We start from the raw sequence: 22,146 nt of genomic DNA, 5'->3' as shown, positions 1-22,146 counted from the left end.
AAACACAAAAATAAACTTTCCCATCAAATTCCATTAAAAAGCCAACACCCTTTAGAATGCTTTTATGGAGAACATTGAGCGTTGAAAAGAATGCTCACCGCTTCTCCTGACCCTGCCCAGATTCGCTCGGAGGGCCGGGTCCTGAAGACGGAGCAGGGCCTCCTGATTCGCTCCTTGCAACCGTCGGACAACGGCATCTACCAGTGCACGTCGACGGAGAAGAACTTCAAGCACACGCTGGTCAAGCTGCAGCTGGTGGTCCTGTCCAGCCGCACCGTCAACAACGTCCTGGTGGAAACGGGGGCGCCTTCCCCGGCCCTCGCCCCGCTGCAGTCCAGCGCCTGGACGCCGAGCGCCGGCCAGTACAAGGACCTGCTGACCATCCTGAGCCAACCGGAGATGGGCCTGATCAACCAATACTGCCAGGATTACTGGCAGCTGGGTGATGGCGGCGGCGGCGGTGGCGCCGCCGGCGGAGGAGGAGGCGGCCTCGGGGATGGCAAAGTCAAGAGTCTGAAAGAACTGAAGGAACAGAAGAAGCCGCGAAACCGTCGGCATCGCGACGATAAAACCAGCCCCGCCCAGACATGAGGGCGCGGGAGCCAGCCGCCCTCGCCGAGAGTCCCCACCACCCTCACCCCCGCACACTTTCCCCTCCAACGTCGAGGAGCGACTCGTAACGGACGCAATACGACAAGAAAAGACAAAAAAAACTCTCGGGTCAAAGGCACCGTATTTATTGTAGGTTGTAAAAAGTCATTCTTTGTACCTATCTAGGGAGAAACGCGTTTTTTTTGTGAATACGTTGCCGTTGTTGTTCTTCTGATGTTCTGGTTAGTGTTAATGAGTACGTGAGGATATTTTCATTTACGTTTCGGTGTGTCGCCAGCTCAGAAGAGGACTGGAAAGTGGAACTCGGACTAGAAAGCTGTTGAGAGACGGCGTAAAAGAGCAGTTTCATGGCCGCCCGCGCAAAAATCCACAGATTTGTCATTGGGTTTGGACGCCTGCTCAAGTTGGTTTGGAATGGTCGCCGTTCACGTTGGCGAAATACATGTAGTAACGCCTTTTTAATTGCCAATTAAGTTGATGTCACTTTGAGTACAGAAGGAGATTCAGACAAAAACATTGCAAATGTTTTCGTTTAAATCTTCTTTGAAATGCAAATAATCAGTTTTTTGTCATTTTTCAACGTCTATGAGACTACAATTAGCATCATTCAAAAACAGTCGTCCAATCGGCCATTTTACACTTTGAACATTTTAATATTGGAGTAAAAAGGGAACATTATTCAATGATCCTATTAGATATGTATGAATTTATAGATTTGTGTAATAGACTGAAAACTTCACCGCGGAGCTAATTGATCGATTTGAAATGCAAATGTATTGTACTAAATCGTTAATGTACTTTAAAAATTTCACTGTAGTTGGACTGTTTTTTATTTTTTGTTAATACCACAAGCGTTAACCCACGTTCTCAAAGTGGTACCTCACTTCTAAGCACTGTCCTATACAATTACCCGTACACCAGCCAATGGCGCCCCCCTACAAATTTCAGGCCAAGGTCAGTTTTGCAGTTTATCCTAATGGCTAAACATAATAAACCAAAGAATACCAGGCATTTTTTTTATTTTTGTGTTTTAATTTTTTTAATTACCCTCCTAGGTCCCTTTTATTTTATTTTTTCTGGAACTGCATATGTGGAGTTTGTGGTTTTGACACTATTTGTCTATTGACACAAGTTCTCTCTTTTCAGGTCAAACTGAAAAATAGTGGGCCAGTCTGTGGCATGGTAGGAAGTGGATGGTAACTTAACTCATATGGTTAAGCGTCCGCTTACCATGCGACAGGTAGTTGGATCGACTTCTGGTTTAAAAGTGAGTGCTAAAGTCAAAATACTGTCTTGATTCTCAGAATTCTCCTTATAAAATCACAATTCTGAATTTATTCTCAGACTTATCATTTTAAAATCAAAATTTTGAATTTATTCATAGACTTCTCATTTTAAAATCAAAATTCAGAATTTATTCTCAGAATTCTCATTTTAAAATCAAAATTCTGACTTGATTCTCAGAATTCTCATTTTAAAATCAAAATTTTGAATTTATTCATAGACTTCTCATTTTAAAATCAAAATTCAGAATTTATATTCAGAATTCTCATTTTAAAATCAAAATTCTGACTTGATTCTCAGAATTCTCATTTTAAAATCAAAATTCTGAATGTATCCTCAGAATTCTCATTTTAAAATCAAAATTCTGAATTTATTCTCAGAATTCTCATTTTAAAATCAAAATTCTGAATTCTCATTTTAAAATCATCATTCTGAAATCTCAGAATTCTCATTTTAAAATTCCGAATTCTCATTTTAAAATCAAAATTCTGAATTCTCAGAATTCTCATTTTAAAATCAAAATTCTGAATTCTCAGAATTCTCATTTTAAAATCAAAATTCTGAATTCTCAGAATTCTCATCTTAAAATCAAAATTCTGAATTCTCAGAATTCTCATTTTAAAATCAAATTCTCAGAATTATCCCTATAAAGTGAGTCAATTTCTCCTCAGAAAATCTGAATTCTGACATTGTCAGAATGTAAGAATTCTCAATTTATCATCAAAAAGTGACAAAGACTTGAGGTATATGAGAATAAAGTGCCAATTCGTACCTTAAAATGAGAATAAAGTCAGACGTTTTACTTAAAAGTGAGTATAAAGTCCGAATTCTGACCAAGGTTTTTTTTCCTTTACTGGCCCTAATTCTCTTCCATAAATGTATGTCGCCACTAAGAAATAATGATGTCGTTGATAAGATTAATTTACAGGAGAAAGCGTTCATAGAGCAGGTCCAATCACAAGCAATTTTTGCAGGACGTCTTTCCGTGGTGCATGGCATGCATGTACAATGTAAGTAAGTATATTAAAGTGTTTGTCTAAAAAATAGAGGCTTTGTTCCTGTGAATGTCGGTGAATGTCCTTCTCATTGTGGGAATATAGAAGTAATATCATTTTTTTTAAGAGGGTGTTGCAGTACTTATATTTGAAATTTGATTTCCTGTTTCCCCCGCCGGGGTCATTGGTGCAAGGTAATGACTTATTCTCGCTTGTTATAATGACTTGTAAAAAGAATAATAATAATAACTTCTTCCATGTCAATGTTGCTGACTAATAAATAAATGCTCTATATTTTATAATAACAGCTGTAACTTTCTTGCGCTTGCTGTATTTGTGGAGGAAGAGAGATTTGGGCTTCAAATTAGGATCTGTGGTAAGCTATTTTTTATTATTAAGGGTTTAAATAAGCGAGGTTTATTGGGAAAGGGAATATTTCACATTAAATAACATTGAATAATTAATATCCTTAGATACAATATCTTAATAAATGTCACTAGAATGTATGTATGTATGTATGTATAAATGTACATTAAGAGTCCCTTCTGTGTACATACATACATACATACATGGATACATACATACATACACACACATACATACATACATACACACACATACATACATACATACACACACAACATACATACATACACACAACATACATGCATACGCACACAACATACATACGCACACAACATACATACACACACAACATACATACATACACACACAACATGCATACACACACACAACATACATACATACACACACACACAACATACATACACACACACAACATACATACATAGACACACACAACATACATACATACACACACACACACAACATACATACATACACACAACATACATACATACACACACAACATACATACGCACACAACATACATACATACACACAACATACATACATACACACAACATACATACATACGCACACAACATACATACGCACACATGCATACGCACACAACATACATATGCACACAACATACATACGCACACAACATACATATGCACACAACATACTTACGCACACAACATAAATACGCACACAACATACATATGCACACAACATACATACACATAGATTAAATATATACACACAATTGCACAGTTGTTGCGCGTCTTAGAGGGAACGACGTTGCTCGTGAATCACTTTCACTGGCACAAACTACATGCAGCCATTTATAATTGAAATTGAGTAGATTAGGATACTTAACCAGACTCAGATTAAGGTCAATGAGATCTGTGGGGTGAGCCCACAAAGCTCTTTAGATGCATCACCCTCCCTACAAACATGCTAATAATACTCATTATTTATAATTGCTCTTTTTAAAAAAAACACCTCCATTTTTGTTGTTGCTGTTAAGTGCTCAGGGTTATACAGACAAACAAAACACAATATGGCCAATTACAAATCATTTTCAACCAGTAGCCAATCGAATACACACTAATCTTAGAACTGATACATTTTTTGAATTATTTAGCAAATATTCACGCATTTTGAAATTGAAAATGAAAGTTTGGCACTTTTTTAAAATGAGTTTGAAACTACTTTCAAACCAGGCTAACGGTTTCAGGGGAAGATTTTCGAAGGTGAAGTCCGTTCACGAACTCAGTGCTAACAACAAATGTACTAAGGGTTTAAACCACCTGTGTCAAAGTGGCGGCCCGGGGGCCAAATCTGGCCCGCCGCATCATTTTGTATGGCCCGGGAAAGTAAATCATGACTGCTGGCTTTCTGTTTTAGGATCAAATCAAAATGAAGAGTATAGATGTATATTAAATTCCCTGATTTTCCCCCTTTTAAATCAATAATTGTAATTTTTAATAATTTTTTTCTGTGTTTTTAGTTGAAAAATCATTTTGTAAAATCTAAAAATATATTTAAAAAAAGCTAAAATAAACATTGTTTTATATCTATAAAAAACTGAATATTCAGGGCTTTTAATCCAGTTCTTTTAATCCATTTATAAATAAAAAAATCTAAATATTATATCTAAAATGGTCCGGCCCACGTGAAATCAAGTTGACGTTAAAGCGGCTCGCGAACCAACAAAATGTTGGGGTTTGAATTTAGGTTTGGAGCAAGGGTTAAGGTCTTAGACTACTTTTCGAAGCGAACATTTGGAGTTTTTAGGACTCGAATGCGAGCGAGTCAATGTGTGAAGCTTGCTAGCAGATAAGCACTTGAGCCGATGTAGATCTTCCGCTGAGCGCAGCAAAGTCCCCCTCAAGGCTCTCCGTCTAGGTACCCTCACCCCGACGTCCTCCAACCCTCCCGCCACTCCTGTCCTTGCACCCCATTGGTCGGCCATCCCCGTCAGGTGGGCGATCCCGCAAACCCCATTGCTAAGACCGAGGGAAAATACTGGCAAAGTTGTCGAGCGGCGCCGCATCTACTTCTCGCTCGTTCTTCAGGGAACTTTTGGATTCGGCGGAGGGGCCCGAGCCGGGACCAGCGACATGGGGGCGGGTGCCAGTGCCGAGGAGAAGCGCTCAAGGGAGCTGGAGAAGAAGCTCAAGGAAGACGCCGACAAAGACGCCAGGACCGTCAAGTTGCTGCTATTAGGTAACGTCATCTATTCGCTAAAAGTTGCCACATTTGCTGCAAGCTTAGATCATCAAACTACTATTTACATTTTTTTTCCAATCAAATCACGGAAATACGACACTGAAATTTTAGTCAAATCGATGTAATCGTGTCATTTATAATATCAAACTAAAGGAAAATAATTATTATGTATTACATTGGGTTACTCTTTCTTTCAGTATAATGTAAAACATGGATGGATGTTGTATTGTGCTATTAATTAAATAATTTCTAAAGTAAAGCAAAGATTTAAAGGAAAAATATAATTTTAATATAATATTATTATATATTATAGTATTATAATATTTTTTTATTTAATATTAGATAGTTTATGTTCTGTTTGGAAAATTGACAAGGGAGGTATTTGATGCATTGTATCGTTAATATTACAGAAAAATACTGAATACAATAACTTATATAAGTTAAAACATTGAATATTGCGAAAAATAAAAGCATTTTGCATTATATTTTGGTTGTCGGGAGAAATTTTGTTTATCTTAAAATCTAATTGCCAAATATTGCTTTAAATATATTTGTTAAACAGTCACTACATTGGCCAAAAGAACATTTATACATATTTTGGTGTTTAAGCAACCCCAAAACATGTTTCCCAATAAACCGATAAAGCTATTTTAGCTAACATTTGTCCGCTAGTTCCGCTTAACGACATTTTGCATTTGATATCATATTTAATGCAAGATTCTTGCAAAAAAAGTTTTTTTTCATAGGATGACAGAGATCGTCATGAAAATTAAAATGTAGGTCATGGACAAAAGGAGAATGTTAGTCCTGACATCAGCTTTGGAGCAGATTATATGATATGCGATAAGAGGCATTAAGAGCCATTGGCCTTCTCCTCATGAACACAATGAGCTCATCATTATTTCCCAAGACCGATTATTAGTATTAAACTTGTCGCAAGCACTTTTTCATTGCCATAAATGACATTTTACGTTATGTTTTGCAGGTGCTGGCGAATCAGGAAAAAGCACAATCGTCAAACAGATGAAGTAAGCACTTGAATTCATTCTTTTTCAGTAGGAATACTTTGGGGGATTAAAATCGAACACCAGTTACTAATAGACAAAAAAATGTTTACAACTAGTTCAAAGTTTACCAAGAAAATCACTTGAAAATGGTCATTCTACGGTAGCTCATTGCATTCAACTTAAAAATTAAAAGAAAGCCCTGGCCGAGTGATCCCACTGTCTAAAATCTCGCGAGACTTCCAAGTACAGTCATACCTCTACTTACGAATGCCTCTAGATACGAAAGTTTCAGGTTACAATTTTTTTCATATGCAAATGAGTGACTCGAGATACGAAAAAGATCCAAGTTACCAAATCCCCCAAAAATAAATGCATTTCTTTGTTATTTTATTTACGTAATGACTGGAGGAAAAACAAAGAAAAAAAATAATTAAAAAAAACAACCCCAAAAATAAAATAATTTTCAAAACCAAGAAAAAAAAATATTTCAAAAAACAACCCAAGAAAAAAAAAAAAAAAAAAAACAAAGGAGAAAAAATCAATTAAAAAAACAACCTGAGTAAAAAAATAAATTTAAAAAACCCAAAAATAAAATAAAATTCGCAAAACTAAGAAGAAAAAAGTTAATTCAAAAACAACCCGAAAAAAATGTAATTTAAAATCAAAGAAAAAAAATCTATTCAAAAAAGGAGAAAAAAAATATTGGAAAACGAAGACAAAAATATTTACAAAACAACCCTAGAACTGACATTACTTTGAAAAACTGAGTTTTCAAAAAGTAATTAATTCAAAAAATTAATTAATTTCGAAAAAAGGCCAGGGCTTTCTTTTATTTTTAAGATGAATGCAATAATCTTCCATACTATTCCTTTCTGTTACTTGCCAGAATTATTCACCAAGATGGCTACTCCCTTGAAGAGTCCATGGAGTTCATCACCATCATCTACAGCAACACCCTGCAGTCTATCATGGCCATCGTGAAAGCCATGACTACGTTCGGCATCAACTACGGCCACTCCGATCAGCAGGTGATAGAAAATTCTGGCGTACCACATTATGGCTGTTCTCCATTGCAATCATCTGATTGGTTTTGGGTTTTACATTTTTTGTAGGATGACGCCAGGAAATTGATGCATCTGGCCGATACTATCGAGGAAGGGACCATGCCCAAAGAGATGTCCGATATTATCCTGCGCCTGTGGAAGGATTCGGGAATCCAGGCTAGTTTTGACCGGGCCTCTGAGTACCAGCTGAATGACTCGGCTGGATAGTAAGTCCACCAAGTTGTGAAAGTTGACATTAAACGATGTGGGGAGGATCGAATAGCCAATGTTGCTCTTCTGTTCTTAGCTACTTGAACGACTTGGAGCGTCTGATCCAACCTGGGTATGTGCCCACTGAGCAAGACGTGCTGCGATCCAGGGTGAAAACCACTGGTATCATCGAGACCCAGTTCGGCTTGAAGGATCTTAATTTCAGGTGAGCTAAAGAGACTTTTCAGATGAAAACTATTTCAGGGATGGAGAACTTTCTCTTGGGACGAGAAGTTTATCTGAAGATGAATACCTTCGCTTAAGAACAGAAGCTTCTCTGGTCACAAGAACTTTATCTCAAGACTAAAATCGCCTAGGACTGAAACCTTAGTTCAGGACTAAAACGTTGTCAGTTGACTAGGATTTTTCAAATTTACAACCTGGAAACTACAACCATAATCCAACACCAGAAAAAAATCTCTACAGTAGAAAGCACTATCTAGACCTGTACCTTCTCTCCCTTACTAAAACCTTAACTGAAGACTAGAACCTTCTCTTCACTCCGGAAGATACTCTTAGGAAAACTCTCACTTAGGACTAGAATTTTGTCCAAGTATAGGAACCTTTTCCTAAAGCATTAACATCTTCTGGGGGCTAAAACTTCCTCACCATACTAGAAACACCTTTCAGTACTTTGACTCTGGACTAAAGACCTTTTTCAAAACTAAGACTGTCACTCAGGATGTGCATTTTTGCTAAGAAAAAGAACATTTTGCAAGCTCTAGTAAAGATGATATCATTTTTTAAGGACATAAACCTCACTAAGGACTAAAACCTAATCAATGTTCTCTGTCAACTATGATCCCGTGAAGGCCCACGTGTAAACCAATCCGACTTGGGCCTACGTTCTAAAGTCGTGTTTTGAAATCTCAGTTTGTGGGCCTCAATGTAGAATGTTCGACGTGGGCGGTCAGAGATCGGAGAGAAAGAAGTGGATCCACTGTTTTGAAGGGGTCACCTGCATCATCTTTATCGCCGCCTTGAGCGCCTACGACATGGTTCTGGTGGAAGATGACGAAGTGGTAAGAGCTCTCGAGCACTTATTGTGAGGGCAAAACCTCTAAGGTGAGCTCTAAGTTCAGCAGTCTACAGGTCTCAGACCTCCTCTATTTTGCACCCAGAACCGGATGCACGAGAGCCTGCATCTGTTCAACAGCATCTGCAACCATCGCTACTTTGCCACCACCTCTATTGTCCTCTTTTTGAACAAGAAGGATGTGTTCCTGGAGAAAATCAAGAAGGCTCACCTCAGCATGTGCTTCCCTGACTACGACGGTGAGGATTTCAAATCAAAAGACAGTAATACCTTGAGATACGAGCTTAATGCGTTCCAGGACCGAACTCGTATGGCAATTTACTTGTATCTAAAAATCAACTTTTCCCATAGAAATGAACTAAATACAAATGAATTTGTTCCCACGGGTTTTGAGTCGGAACTACTCCATGCCTAAGAACCAAGTGTCCAGTTCGTTTTTTAAAATTATTGAACCAGCCACGGCACGCTTTGAAGGGTTAAGCATAAGTTCTCATAAGCAACCCTTCGCATACTTGGCAGAATGTTCCTCGTATCTCAAATTTCTCATGTTGGGACACTCGTATGTCAAGGTATTACTGTACTGTGTGGTAAAGTCGGTTCTCAAAGCATGCTCGTATTCTTTTCTTGAGGTCCCAATACCTACGAGGATGCCGGTAACTACATCAAAATTCAGTTCCTGGATTTGAACCTGCGCCGAGACGTGAAGGAAATCTACTCGCACATGACCTGCGCCACAGACACGGAGAACGTCAAGTTTGTGTTCGACGCGGTCACAGACATCATCATCAAAGAAAACCTGAAGGATTGCGGCCTCTTCTGAAGGACCTTCACGCACGTGAGTCCAACGAATCATGGTTTGATAGCAAGGTTAGTGGTTCACATGAAGGTTTGAAGTCAAAGTCCACCTTTCCAAGTTAAGGTTTCCGATTCGGAATACAAACGGGTTTTAGGATTTCAAGATGGTGGTCCGAAAAAGAAAATTGGGGGTTTTAAATTAGGTTCACAACCCAAAATAAGGTTTCAAATAGATAAATAAAACGATAAAGATAATTATTGTGAAATCATTTTTGTCAACGATATTAAAATCGTTTGATAAAAACTTGATAATTTTAAACTGTAATTACACCATCCGATCACCACAGAAAACGGGGGCGCTGTTGCAAGTTGAACGCTAGTTCCAGATCACCACTCAGGAGAAGAGGATGATGGGGAAACGTGTTTTTGTTAGCAATAGAGGCTAACATGGAGAATGAACGCAAAAGGTCAATAACAGCCAAAATAAGCGAGATGCAGGACTACACCAAAAGTTCGCTTATTTACTTATTCACAGAAGTTTGAAGTTTCAAATTTGAAAAAAAAAGATGTGATAGTTATCGTGATAATTATTGATATAGACTGATCTTTTTTGTCGTTTTATCTAACATCTATCTTTTTTTGCAGGGTGATATAAAAATTCCTCTTGAGGTACTCCAAAATCTACATCTACTGAGGGTAAAAAAAAACAAAAATGCCCCTTCAAAAACACGCATAAGAAGTCGTAGCTTTGACTCCCATGGACAGAAGAGACTAAAACCCAGCAGAATTCCCACCAGTAAGATTTCTTTGTTATAGCGGAGCTAACTTGTCCTGGGAGGCTATGCAACGTGTAGCAAAACATCCAATGAGAAGCCTCTCTCTTTGGGATGCACAAAGGCACTTCAACCTCTGATAGACTAATGGCTTTGTAAGATATCATATGATATATATCATAGATTTTAATTTGTTTGGTTAGAATGATTTCAAAGTGAAGATTTGCAAAACGGATGAATTCCATGCAGACATCGCTGTTTAAAGCATGAATCCATTATTAAAGCTTCTGTAGAGAAGAGATTCTATACTTTATTTCATTTTTAATTCATACTTTAGAAGAAATTAGTTACCGTCTCTTCTATTTCAGAGCAAGAAATGGTCTTTTAAGTCTCAAATTTGGGGTTTGGGTTGAAAATTTGGTTCTCAAAGGTGCGTCTTTAAATCTAGATTACAATAGTTTAAAGTCAGGCTCTGCTTTTAAATAATTCCAATTTAGATCAAATTATTTTAACCCCTACAGAAAAAATTGGCAAACAACTGTGCAGCATGTTTAATCAGAAAATCAACACAAGAAAATAATACCTTATCATATTACAGGCAATAACTAAGACAATAACTTTGAGATTGTTCATTTGTTTTTCCTTAAACCCTGAGACAATTATATCCGGTAGGAAGTAATCACAATATTAATAATAAATCCTGGGATTTGTTTTTTTAAAAGCATCAGAAAACGTGCACATAAAAATAAAAAATAAACTATGGCTTGAATTAGTAAACATGTAAACATCTGTACACACGAATTCCTGCGGAATAACACAAAAAAAGCTAAGGCACTTTTAAAAATAGTTCTCAATGTATGTTAACATTTGTTATGGCACCCAAAACATGGAAAAAAGTCAAGAATTGACTATGTAAGCAGGCACGATTTAAAACGGAGAAAAGCCCTTATGTTGAATTACAAACAGGCACTGAACGTTGAAGAATGTGGGAGGATGTTTTTCATTTTTTTTGCATATCCCAACACACACAAGCATTATCTCTTAACAATCCAAATTGACAGATTTCACCCAGTGAAAAATTAGAATTCGTGTTGCATCCGTTTCGTCCCCATTCGCGTTATAGTCAAAATGTGCCTTAGCAAAGAGGACTCATAGCACCCCGACCATTTGATCGATTTGCCTCATGTAGACACTCTTCAACGGCAACGTGTAGCGCCGCGCCTCGGGGATCCGGGTGCACTACGTGGGAGGGCCGAGACAATCATTTTCAATACTAACGAATCATCAGCGTCCATTTTGAAACTAGATTTGTTGGAAAAACGCCAGCAACCTGACGTGACCCTGTTATCCTTACCTCGCTGGCGTTCCGGGAGGGCTGCTCCATGGTGGTGTCGTCTTCTTGCCGACACGTTCCGCTCCATCGTTTTTCCCGAAAGCGCTTATCAACAGGCATCAAGTGACCCTCAGTGGTGAAGATGTACTTGTACCCCGATTTGTGAAGCGGGTTGTCCTCGTCAAATAGCTGCAATGAGTTGAAAAAAATTAGGGCCCGGAAACTATTAAACATTTCAATCGCAATTAATCACATACACACAATGTAATAATAAATTCAAAAGGAGTATGGTGTACAGTAGTACTGGTCGCAACTCCCTCGTGTAATGTCTCTACGAGCACTGGGCGGAGCGTTGCATTTTTTTCAGTGTTTTTTTTCCCCGTTAGTCAGTGCGAATGGCGGAGCTTGTTCGCTAATACGAGAGGAGTATATACTACTTCTTGGTGAGTGGTCATGCGTTATCCCATTGTGAGGACATTTGTGTGCATCATTTTGGGAATATTTTGAAGGGATGACAAAAGCAAACAACCCTTGATGGGTTGCATCTGAAAGTCAAGGTGAAGGCGGGGCAAATAGAGCCAAGAAAGGTATCAAAATGTCAAACAAAATTAGAATTAAGTTTAGTGTAAGGTTAGATTAAACTTACTTTTGAGTGTGTCTGCATCGTAATCCAAGTTCAATTAAATGTGTTTGTTACGAGTGCGTTGCAAAGCAAATGGCACTAAAAGAGTAAATGTGTCTAACCTTAACAAAAAAAAAATTGAGTACAAAATTTAGATATATTTTTTATGGTCCGGCACATACTAGATAAAGATATTTGCAGGTTTCACTGAGGAAGAAACTCTCCATGCGATCTTCTTTGGATTTGTGCACGACGTGATGGAGGGTAGCATAGCCGCATCTGCAGATCATAAAGAGCGCATCAACAAAAGAACAGGAAAAAAGTAGGTAACAACTGCGAGGTACACACCTGACTTTGGTATTATTTTCAAGGCTCTCAAGGATATCCATGCCCACATGTAAGTAGAAAGGATTTTTGGTCGCCTGCAAAGTACATAATAGTGAATAAAGCTTGTTATTCAATCACAGTAAAAACTGGATTGGTCGTCAAGGGCCACAAATGGAGTTTGAGATTGGTTTATTTAAAAGGGACAGCACATATTAATGAACATATGTAAATATGTATGATTGTAGCTGAGGGCTAATTTCCATCTTTAGTCCCTTGTGTAGGTTGAAGATAAATGATGACACATACGAGACACACAGATGCCTACGTAGCATAGTTTGACAGCATTGTGATCGTAATTTTGTTCGTCTAGCCAGGCTGAAAGATGATTGGCCAAGAGGTTCAGAGATAGGAGTTGACATATGCTAATTGCTATGGAGTTTCAGGTATGAAGAGAGAAGACGCTTTAGCTAATTTAGCACTCCTTTTGAAGGGAAGAACACAGTCACCTCTAGAGCCAGCCTTTGTTGATGTCTTGGAATTTTTTTGTACAAAATTTTGCTTATTTAACAGTATTGTTCCAGTTCAGGATGAATTTAATTACAATTGTTTCAATATAATGAATGTTACCTGATAGAGCAGATACGTGGACTCCACCAGCTCAGGTCTGAGTGGGTAAAAGAGGACATCAGGGGCCTGCCGCTTCCAGTTGTACCTCTCCGGCAAAGCCCCATAGCGCTTCCAGATAGCATAATAGAAGGCGTGGAGGCAAATGGCGTTTTCCACGTCGCCGTTTAGCACCTAGAACCAGAAAAAAGTCCACCCGAAGATGTCTTCTTCATACACGCAAAATCTCAGTGCTTTTTGAGTGGTAAGATAAGATGACAAAGACGCTTGCCAATTGCTTGTTCATATTGTATCAGTTTTTGTAAGTATAGAAACATCGTGATCGTAGAAACTTGACAACGATTCATCAGACTTATCCCAAAGTTTGGTCGTTGTCATGGAGACTTAACACTAATTAATCACTTTGCCCAGTTTGGTCGTTGTCATAGAAACTATACTATACTCTGTTTTCCTATATAAAGACTGACCCACTGTCCAAAGGACACCAGGCTGAGCGGTTCTCCACTGTTAGAGCTCTCTCTCTCCATCCTGCAGTCTGGTAATAAACCTATTTCCTATTAAATTGATCTCACTCTTTCTTAACCTGCTCCTGAAGCTGTTTTTACAGACCTATCAGTATGCAAACCAACCTGCAAACCGGGAAAAAAGGCCTGAAGAGAGTCAATCCAGGTGTTCATGATCTTGCCGCTCATCATGTTGACGTTGACGTAAATGGGAGGGTCACCTTCTCCTTCATTGCACGACTCTCGCCTACGTGAATTGGGAAAAAATCAGTCTTGTAATACATCAATGATAAGAATTTCAAGTTTTTTATTCATAGGAGTCCCTCACCCTCGCCTCATGTGGTTCTGGATGCTATCGTAGGCAGCTTGAAACATGGCATAGTCCTCCTTTTCACCAAACAGGATGTACGACTTGAGTAGATACTCGTAGAAGGAGTCAATGCCGGCCCCGAGGCCGCTCTGCTTGCCCACCCAGTGGCCCGTTTGGATGTTGACGATGTTGCCTAATTGGACAAATGAATGAAAATATGACAAAATGTCTCAAATTTGAAAACTAAACCCCATCGAGCATCTGGACCATTTCATTTTTAAGCCTAATTTGGGTCAAATGCTGTACCTAGCAGACCGGTATCGCTGTTCCTCAGCTTCCAGAGGGCTCTAACAGCTCGTCGAGCCACAGACTCAAACGTGAAATCTCCCGTCAACCGGCTCAGAATTCCAAATTCCACCAGCAGGGATCCGGCCCCCGCAGTACAGGTCTCGTTAATGCTGCCGGACGGGACTCCAGTTTTTAGGTTCACCTGCGTTACCAAAGAAATGACATGAATACGTCAACAAAAAAGGACTGATCTTGAGGGATCAGGGTATGTCAGACGCACCCTTGGATAGGGGATCCCCGTGCTGGTGTTCTCAAAGGCCGGCAGGAGGCGCAAGGCCAGATCGTGAGCCAGGTCCAGCAGCTGGTTTTCATAACCCTCCAAGTTCACTCTCCCAAAAGGATGCTTGGAATCCGTTAGCAAGATGTGAGCAGAGACGAGGCTACCTAGTATCCTTCATCAAACGAGATCAATAAATTAAATGATTAGGGCTGGGCAAAAATTGATTTTAATACATAAAGTATCTCAGAAATACCACGTGCAATGATTTTAATTAAGATTTTCCCTTCAAAGTAACACATTTGTACTCCCTATTAAAAGCATGAATATGGAGGTGAAAATTGGGAATCAGGGGGCGGCTTATACGCGAGAAATTGTGAAATTCAACGATTTTAAGGCATTTTGAATAGTGCGTCTTATACGCGGGGGCAGCTAAAATGGCATTTACCGGTAGATCGCACCACAATAACATTTTGATCCCCCCTCTGTGGCTTTAAACCACAGGTGTCAAAGCAGCGGCCCGGGGGCCAAATCTGGCCCACCACATCATTTTGAGCGGCCCGAGAAAGTAAATCATGAGTGCCGACTTTCTGTTTTCTGCTAAAATTCAAATGAAGATTATAGATGTATAGGGAATATTTCCTGTTTTTCCCAATTTTTAATTCAATAATTGCATTTTTTTTCTCTCATTTTGGTCCAGCGAACGAATTCAATACAAATTCAATACAACATATATATACACGAGGTATTAATGAAACAAAAGGTGTCTTATTAATGATTGTAGTTTTTCCATTGGTACCTGATATTGGCCTCAAAAACCTGGACCGTGGAGTCCTTATCAAAAGACACAGTGTCAATAACCAGCTTGACAGCCCGCCGGAACTCAGTGACATTTCCAAGCACCTAGTAGGACATGTCAAATTATTATTATTATTTTCTGAACAGCGTCATTTCAAAAGAAAAACTGTCTGGACCGTGGAAAGGATGACTAACCAATAGGGTATCCAATGTGTCAATGAGCGTTAGCGAGTAGTTTCCCAGAACGTCATTGATGTTAATATTGGAGCTGAAATTTAAAAACAAAATGATCATAAACAATCTTGGGCAAACAATATATAAATTTAACAATAGGATTTTTTGTTTTCACATAATCAACAAGCCCTTTCACTGTGTAATCTCCAATTGTGAGGTCATTCATTAGTTATTTTCTGCAAATAGTTGTGAAACAAGTCTATAAAACAGTGTAGGTTACCATATTTTCTTCCATATAAGCCGTATTTGTTACTCAAAAAAATGATGACTGAATCAAGGGTACGGCTTATATGCGCACAAGACTTACAGCGTTGCTATACTCTTTTTTTACCAGTAGATGTCAGCAATTTAACGGTTACTATTTATTGTTTATTTTCTGTTTTGCAGTAAGAAAACAAACATTACTGCATGAATGACTAACTTCCTTTAGATATTCACCCTAATAATTATAATATTCATAATTTTCTTAAGATTTTCCCTTTAAAGTAACACATTTGTACTCCCTATTAAAAGCATGAATATGGAGGTGAAAATTGTGAATCAGGGGGCGGCTTATACGCGAGAAATAGTAAAATTCAATGATTTTAAGGCAATTTCAATCGTGCGGCAGTTAATATGCTAACCCGAGGGATTATAATCAGTAAAATAAAAAATAGAATTGAGGATTATATTAGCCTTTACTGTTTAATTTAATTTCGCAACAATGCTATCAATCTTAAATTCTATCTTTATGTTTTACAGGAGAATGACACACTAGCTTGCAAGTAAAATGTATTGGATCATCTGCCAGATCAGTGAGTAAACCATTCTGGAATTTATTTTTTAATATAGACTATTTAAAACCCCGTCTATCATATGATATGCTTTTAGGTGTGACGACTCACGGATTCTGCACGTCCGGGCCCCTGCCTTCGCAGTCAATAGGGTTAAGCTCGTCTTTGGGGAAAGCATATTTCATGTAGTTATCATATCCGAAGTAGAACATTTCCCTGGCCTTCTCCTTCATTGTCGCTTTCAGCGTGTCCGGGAAGGAGCTGTATCTCCGGACATAGTCATCCTTATTGCCGTCGAAGAAGCTCAGGTAAGATCTTACCGGCGACTCTCCCGTCACCTTGGCACACGTCCCGGTGGCTTCCTCATGTTTGTAGCCGCTTATCCGCTGGGACCACGACTCGGTGCTTTCCCTGTCCCCGGTCCGGGGCTCCTCCGCCTCGCCGGGGAAGCCAATGCCCAAGCTAATGTAAGCTGCGAGCCCGAAGGCGAGCCATAAACTGGCAGACAGTCTCAGCAGGATTAGACCGACTACTAGCGACGGCCATTGCATCTTTGCTTCGGTTCGCTGTTTAAAAGCATACTTTAGCACGGAGTAAACGAAAGCGAAGGATTGGGCTTGCCTTTGGAACCCAGAAAGCTGGTGGCCGTGTCGTGAGTCAATCGCTTCCTGTCAACAAACCAGGCCCTCCCAAAATCCAGGCGTCCGATTGGACATTGTATAGTGACGGCAGACAAGGGCGTTCAATGATTTGCTCAAATAACTGTCAATCATTGTAACAGGGCGTTTCCTGACTATGCTGACGTGTAGGGAGTGCTGGCCAATAGGAAACAGCTTTATGGGTGACAGCTGTGGACCACGTTGCATTCAATTGACGTCCGGGATTCAACGCTTTACGTGGTTGGTCCGGTAAGTACAGATTTAAATAATAAGGCATAAAAAATGTATAAATAAGTATGGGGACAAAATGCAACAGACAATAGTTACACGTTGATAAATTGGCTATTGAGGAATTAAAAGGTCTGATTTGGATGGTAAGCGTTTTTCTGCGTGATGTACGTAAATCTAACTTCGATGAATTTTAGCAATAAAAGCTCAATATTTTCTTTTTTTAATCGAGAATATAAAAAATGTACAAGTTAAACAGCAGAACTAAAGCCAAATCACACCCTAACCACCCCTAACGTCACCAATAATATATGAATCCCAGAACTAATGTACTTTATGTTGCAGTTTTATAGTAAAAAGCCAACCCTATTCTCCAAAACCTCCAATATTTTACACTGACATTTTTTTGTGTGAAATAATCAAAATATTTTAAAATGTTTTCTATAGAGCCATGATTTTGTTGTAATACATTTTACTCAAAAAGTATATATATATTTAAATAGACCGCATTTCAAAGAAAAAAAGAAAACACTACAATGCACATATTAAAAAGCAAGCTTTTAATTGAATACATTGAAGTGATTGATATTTTTCCCCCTTCGAGGCCACACAACTTGCGTGCCATGTTTCTTCACGAGACGTTTGCGCAAGGCACTTTAAAGTCCACCACTCTCGCAGCGCAAAAAGGATTGCTAGTAGGCTAACTTTTTTACAAAGCAGAGTACAGCACACGACACAACCCCGCCACAGACGTCATTTTTGATCATTCAGACTTTAAATAAAATCATATATTCATACGCGCGGTCGCTGTTAAAAATCATACAAGCCGTATACTATTTATACAGACCTGCTTGGCTGCATAATTGAAAATAATGTACATGGATGTGAAATGAATCGGCAAAAAAAGAAGCAAAAAGGCTCTTTGACCATTCAAACAAACCCTCACATGATCATCATGAACCACTTCGTACAAGTTCACAAGGACAAATAATGCCAATTACGTGTCATTCATTTGGTATCGAAGATTACATTTTGGGGTAGTGCATTTCCCAAGAGTTTGTGGGTTGTGATGGTACAAATGGAAACAAAAAGAAGCAAAAAGAGTGCATCTGGTGAATTAAGGACACATCCGACGTAACATGGCAAACAGCTGGCGTCAACATCTCTCCCCCCGACATTTTCAGCTCCTCCGGGATTTTGAGTGCTGAATGAGCCACTGGAGGGTGATATCTGGGGAAACACACAGTGATGAAATGATGTCAACATTTTTGAAACGTGAGACTACTTCTCAACTTACCGATGTTGTCTTTTTCTTTGCAGGAAACGGAGTAGCAGCAGATCTCTCTGTCCTGAATGGCTGCCAGATTCCTACGAAAACAGAAAGCGTTGAATAAAGATCGAGCGTAGCTGTGGAGGTACTCGGTCGTTTGGTTGCCTGGAAGGTTATTGATAATTACCATTTAAATCGTTGCTCAAATTCCCTCAATACAAACTGCGAATGACTATTTAGTCATACTTAATGCCCTAGTCATTATTAGGCTAAAGAAAAGCTCAAAATTTCCCAGACTTTTATTGTTTTTTTGTTGGAGAACTTGTTAAGACCCTGACTGACGTAGCTTCTTAAAGGGACAACGCATGTACATACAAACTCTTATACACTCACACATCAGCTCATGGCCATTGTTGGCTTTTATTGATGCGTAGACCGTGTTGTTTTACCTTGTTTTGTCGACGGTCTTTTGGTCGCCGGTTGTTTGGGTCCGGGCGACCAAAAGACCGCGCACGGCTGTGGAGACCCCCTGTAGTGGGTACTTACATTTTCTCAATGAGCTGCTTTTCATCTAAAGCGGTGGGAAGGTCTCTTTTGTTCCCCAGCACCAGAACCTATAGAGAGAGAAAAGTGACACTCACTGGAGCAGGTATTAACAGATTTTTTTTTATCGATATGGTGTTGAATATTTTCGTATTGTGGCAAGAGTAATCTACAAGTATGAATAGCCCTACATTTTGTGGTCCAGTGGGGATTACCGTAATTTCTCGCATATTAGCCGCATGCGCGTATAAGCCGTACCCTTAAAATTCCCATAAAAATCGTTGAATTTTACAGTTTCTCTCATATAAGACGCCCCTGATTCACAAATTTCACCAGCGTACAAATTCAAAAAGGAAGTCAAGTGAGAAGTACAACCAGGAAGTGTGTCCGTAATGGTCTAGTTTGTCATCCTTAGGTAAGATGGCGGCGTCCTGAGCGAGCAATGGCAGGCACAAGTAAGTGAGTTTTTTCACATTTTATGCAAGATACGATTTTTTTTCTTGAATGTCATTCATAGATGTCAAAATTATTTTTGTTAATCGTTTTATCTGTTTATCTTTTCTCTATTTTGAAATAAATGACCGTATCGGCCGCATTGTCTTGCGTTATGGCATTTTGAGCGACAAATACGACATATGCGAGAAAATACGGTATTTGTGATGCATATAGTGCATTACAGTAAATACTCACAGGGATCCCTTGTAACTGAGGCTTGTCTAATAGATTGTGAAGCTCATTCCTCGATGCCTCCACTTTATCTCGGTCCGCTGCGTCCACCATGTATCTAAAAAAAAAATGAGTAGAGTGCGAGAGGAATGTCGACATGCGAGTCAGACAAGTTTAGGTCCACACACAAAAAGATTACGGCTCATTTCATAGTAGTAAACAACATTAAATGTCATTTTTGGCATCCCGGGGTAAGCGCAGTACTTACACAATGGCATTGACACCACGACAATAGCGTTCCCACATGCTCCGAAACCGCGGCTGTCCTCCGATGTCCCAAATCTGAGGAGAAAATTTATCTTCATGATATATAACAAAATAGATGAATTCATAAAAAAAGCAGGAAACACCAACCTTAATAGTGACGTTTCCTTTGGTGACCTTCCTCATATTAAATCCAACAGTGGGAATCATGTCTTCACTGAAATGGCCTGACTGAAAGGAGACAATTTCATAATTGCTTCATTGTAAATTCAAACAACGCGGTCCTTATTAAAAATTATACTTTAACTAGAGTGTATCGTAGGTGAATTTTAATGAAAGAAAGCAGGAATGTCCTGGAATCCCCTTTTTCCTTATGGTTAAGTATCGGGAAGCTACCGGTTTTCTTGCCTCAGATAATTGAGCGAAAGTGCGATATCTAGTGGTCACTTTACGCATTACAACTACAAATAACAGCACATGACGAGAAACAGTCACCTGACAAGGATAAGTGGAAATGATTGCAACGGTCTTATGACTGGAGGAAGTCCTACAACCGCTTGTTTGGTGAAACTGAATCTTTGCCGCACCGCATTTTTATATGCAGCAAAGAGTTCATTTCATTTGCAGGGATGTGAGTATAACGAAGCAAAATACAAGAAACACCAAATAAGATTAGAAATGGGCCACAATTATTACAATTGACTAAAACAAAGAGTGGCAACAATAGGAAGTGGTTCCATTGTTACACTTGTAAATAGTTATCTTCTTACTAATTTATTAGTTGTTTCTTGCAAAAGTTACAAACAAGTTTGAAAACAAAATTACAACTTTCTAGAAAAAATTACATTCTCTTGAACATAGGTGACTTCACAAATCCATTCAACTTTATTTTCGTTATTTATTTTTATTCAACATTGTGTGTTTTCTCTAAATATGAAAACTTTCTTGAGAATAGACAACTTTATTCCCCTTAAACCTATTTCTTTAAAAATAAATTGAAACTAATCAGCTATTCATTTTTAAAAAGCACTGATGACAACATGATCCCAAAATATCACTTTTACCTTTTTTAAAATCTTAAAATACCTGATTTGATTCCCATATTCGAATTATAATATCATTATAACTTTCATCCAAAGGACACTTTAATCCAAATATTAACAACTCAAAAATATTGTTTTGATTCTCATTTTCCAATTTCAAATAAAACCTGCTAAGACTTCAATAATAATTTAATTATTTTGAGGTCACATTAACGGTAGATTCCATTCACACTACCTTTCCATTTATATCAGAATTGTGTGTATTCAAATAAAAATGTGCAGTTTGAACATTATTGATGGAAGCTCAGTACTCGGTCATAAGATCAAAGCTACACACTTTTAGCTTTAGCCTGCTAGCCAGTCTAAGTAATAAACTAGCAAGTAACGAGGCAATTTCTTCTTTACGTTCGGTTTTTTTATGATGGTAGAACTGCAGTAGGTTAATATTCTATGATTTTTTATCTGCAGAAACGCTGGGTAAAGCAGTGTTTTTTTCCTAGTCATCGTTCTCCCATCATTAGCGCTAATGCTTTTAGCATTAGGCTAGTTAGCCATAGCAGGCAGGTAGACTTACGGCGATTACGTTGACGAACGTCGTTTTCCCCGAATACTGGAGGCCGACCAGGGTCAACTCCATCTCCTCCTTCCAAAAAAGGGACTTGAACCAGTCTAAAAGCCGGTTTATTAGTGCCAGCATCTTGGGAAGTTGGTGGTGTTTCGCCTCTTCCCTCCCTGTCAGATGTTTAGTTGGGCTTTTCCAGCTTTGGAGAGGAGGGAGGGAGGGGGTGAAGTCGGAGACAGCCAGCCCGTCATGTGATCTCAAAACTGGGGCAGAGGGGCGAGGCAGCGCCGCTGCAGGCGGAGAGAGCCAACGACAAGACCAATAATAATAATATATATTTTCCAGACACTTTTTTAGATCTCAAATGATAAACTCTTATACCTTAGGAATAATACCATTTATTCTT

At 38.8% G+C, this 22,146-nt stretch overlaps 4 protein-coding genes and 1 long non-coding RNA gene across 7 annotated transcripts in view; 3 read left to right on the top strand and 2 right to left on the bottom strand.

The window, feature by feature from the left end:
* LOC144075178 (semaphorin-3F-like) overlaps nt 1–1,623 on the top strand; it is a 91,881-nt gene extending 90,258 nt beyond the window's left edge. For all 3 annotated transcript variants that reach the window (XM_077601986.1, XM_077601987.1, XM_077601984.1), the window contains one exon: nt 121–1,623. In XM_077601986.1, the coding sequence (XP_077458112.1) occupies nt 121–591 (471 nt within the window). In that variant the 3' untranslated portion in view covers nt 592–1,623. The remainder of the gene's footprint in view (nt 1–120) is intronic.
* Nucleotides 1,624–5,217: 3,594 nt separating this feature from the next.
* Nucleotides 5,218–10,715, top strand: gnat1 (guanine nucleotide binding protein (G protein), alpha transducing activity polypeptide 1). The gene is made up of 9 exons (XM_077604031.1): nt 5,218–5,489; nt 6,478–6,520; nt 7,386–7,527; nt 7,612–7,769; nt 7,850–7,978; nt 8,705–8,834; nt 8,934–9,087; nt 9,478–9,683; nt 10,289–10,715. The coding sequence occupies exons 1-8, from the start codon at nt 5,384–5,386 to the stop codon at nt 9,666–9,668; spliced, it is 1,053 nt and encodes a 350-aa protein (XP_077460157.1). The 5' UTR covers nt 5,218–5,383; the 3' UTR covers nt 9,669–9,683; nt 10,289–10,715.
* Nucleotides 10,716–10,952: 237 nt separating this feature from the next.
* edem1 (ER degradation enhancer, mannosidase alpha-like 1) lies at nt 10,953–17,184 on the bottom strand. Its single transcript, XM_077604030.1, has 12 exons — nt 16,617–17,184; nt 15,694–15,766; nt 15,500–15,603; nt 14,704–14,875; nt 14,442–14,625; nt 14,154–14,328; nt 13,952–14,072; nt 13,326–13,496; nt 12,720–12,793; nt 12,554–12,650; nt 11,771–11,938; nt 10,953–11,655 (listed from the first exon to the last, which is right to left on the bottom strand). The coding sequence occupies exons 1-12, from the start codon at nt 17,054–17,056 to the stop codon at nt 11,566–11,568; spliced, it is 1,869 nt and encodes a 622-aa protein (XP_077460156.1). The 5' UTR covers nt 17,057–17,184; the 3' UTR covers nt 10,953–11,565.
* LOC144076307 (uncharacterized) lies at nt 16,396–19,611 on the top strand. The gene is made up of 4 exons (XR_013300786.1): nt 16,396–16,526; nt 16,603–16,813; nt 17,315–17,413; nt 18,713–19,611. It is a non-coding gene; the product is annotated as an uncharacterized LOC144076307 (long non-coding RNA).
* arl8ba (ADP-ribosylation factor-like 8Ba) lies at nt 17,932–21,998 on the bottom strand. Its single transcript, XM_077604032.1, has 7 exons — nt 21,753–21,998; nt 20,286–20,366; nt 20,140–20,213; nt 19,896–19,989; nt 19,209–19,276; nt 18,690–18,760; nt 17,932–18,622 (listed from the first exon to the last, which is right to left on the bottom strand). The coding sequence occupies exons 1-7, from the start codon at nt 21,873–21,875 to the stop codon at nt 18,573–18,575; spliced, it is 561 nt and encodes a 186-aa protein (XP_077460158.1). The 5' UTR covers nt 21,876–21,998; the 3' UTR covers nt 17,932–18,572.
* Between the last annotated feature and the right edge of the window lie 148 nt (nt 21,999–22,146).

The sequence above is a fragment of the Stigmatopora argus genome, chromosome 6, assembly GCF_051989625.1.
Source record: "Stigmatopora argus isolate UIUO_Sarg chromosome 6, RoL_Sarg_1.0, whole genome shotgun sequence".
Lineage (NCBI taxonomy): Eukaryota > Metazoa > Chordata > Actinopteri > Syngnathiformes > Syngnathidae > Stigmatopora > Stigmatopora argus.
Note: the sequence above shows the minus strand (reverse complement) of the source record. Positions and strands in the feature narration are given on the sequence as shown.

Bases quoted from the DNA above. Each gene is read 5' to 3' on its own strand.
- arl8ba (XM_077604032.1), bottom strand. From the start codon at position 21,875: ATGCTGGCACTAATAAACCGGCTTTTAGACTGGTTCAAGTCCCTTTTT. The intron at 20,214-20,285 runs GTTGGTGTTTCC...TTTTCTCCTCAG, and splicing joins AAGGAAACGTCACTATTAAG to ATTTGGGACATCGGAGGACA. The intron at 19,990-20,139 runs GTAAGTACTGCG...TTTTTTTTTTAG, and splicing joins CGTGGTGTCAATGCCATTGT to ATACATGGTGGACGCAGCGG.
- edem1 (XM_077604030.1), bottom strand. From the start codon at position 17,056: ATGCAATGGCCGTCGCTAGTAGTCGGTCTAATCCTGCTGAGACTGTCT. The intron at 13,497-13,951 runs GTTGGTTTGCAT...TTCTGGTTCTAG, and splicing joins CCTTTTTTCCCGGTTTGCAG to GTGCTAAACGGCGACGTGGA. The intron at 11,656-11,770 runs GTAAGGATAACA...CCTCCCACGTAG, and splicing joins CCTCCCGGAACGCCAGCGAG to TGCACCCGGATCCCCGAGGC.
- gnat1 (XM_077604031.1), top strand. From the start codon at position 5,384: ATGGGGGCGGGTGCCAGTGCCGAGGAGAAGCGCTCAAGGGAGCTGGAG. The intron at 6,521-7,385 runs GTAAGCACTTGA...GTTACTTGCCAG, and splicing joins ACAATCGTCAAACAGATGAA to AATTATTCACCAAGATGGCT. The intron at 7,770-7,849 runs GTAAGTCCACCA...TTCTGTTCTTAG, and splicing joins CTGAATGACTCGGCTGGATA to CTACTTGAACGACTTGGAGC.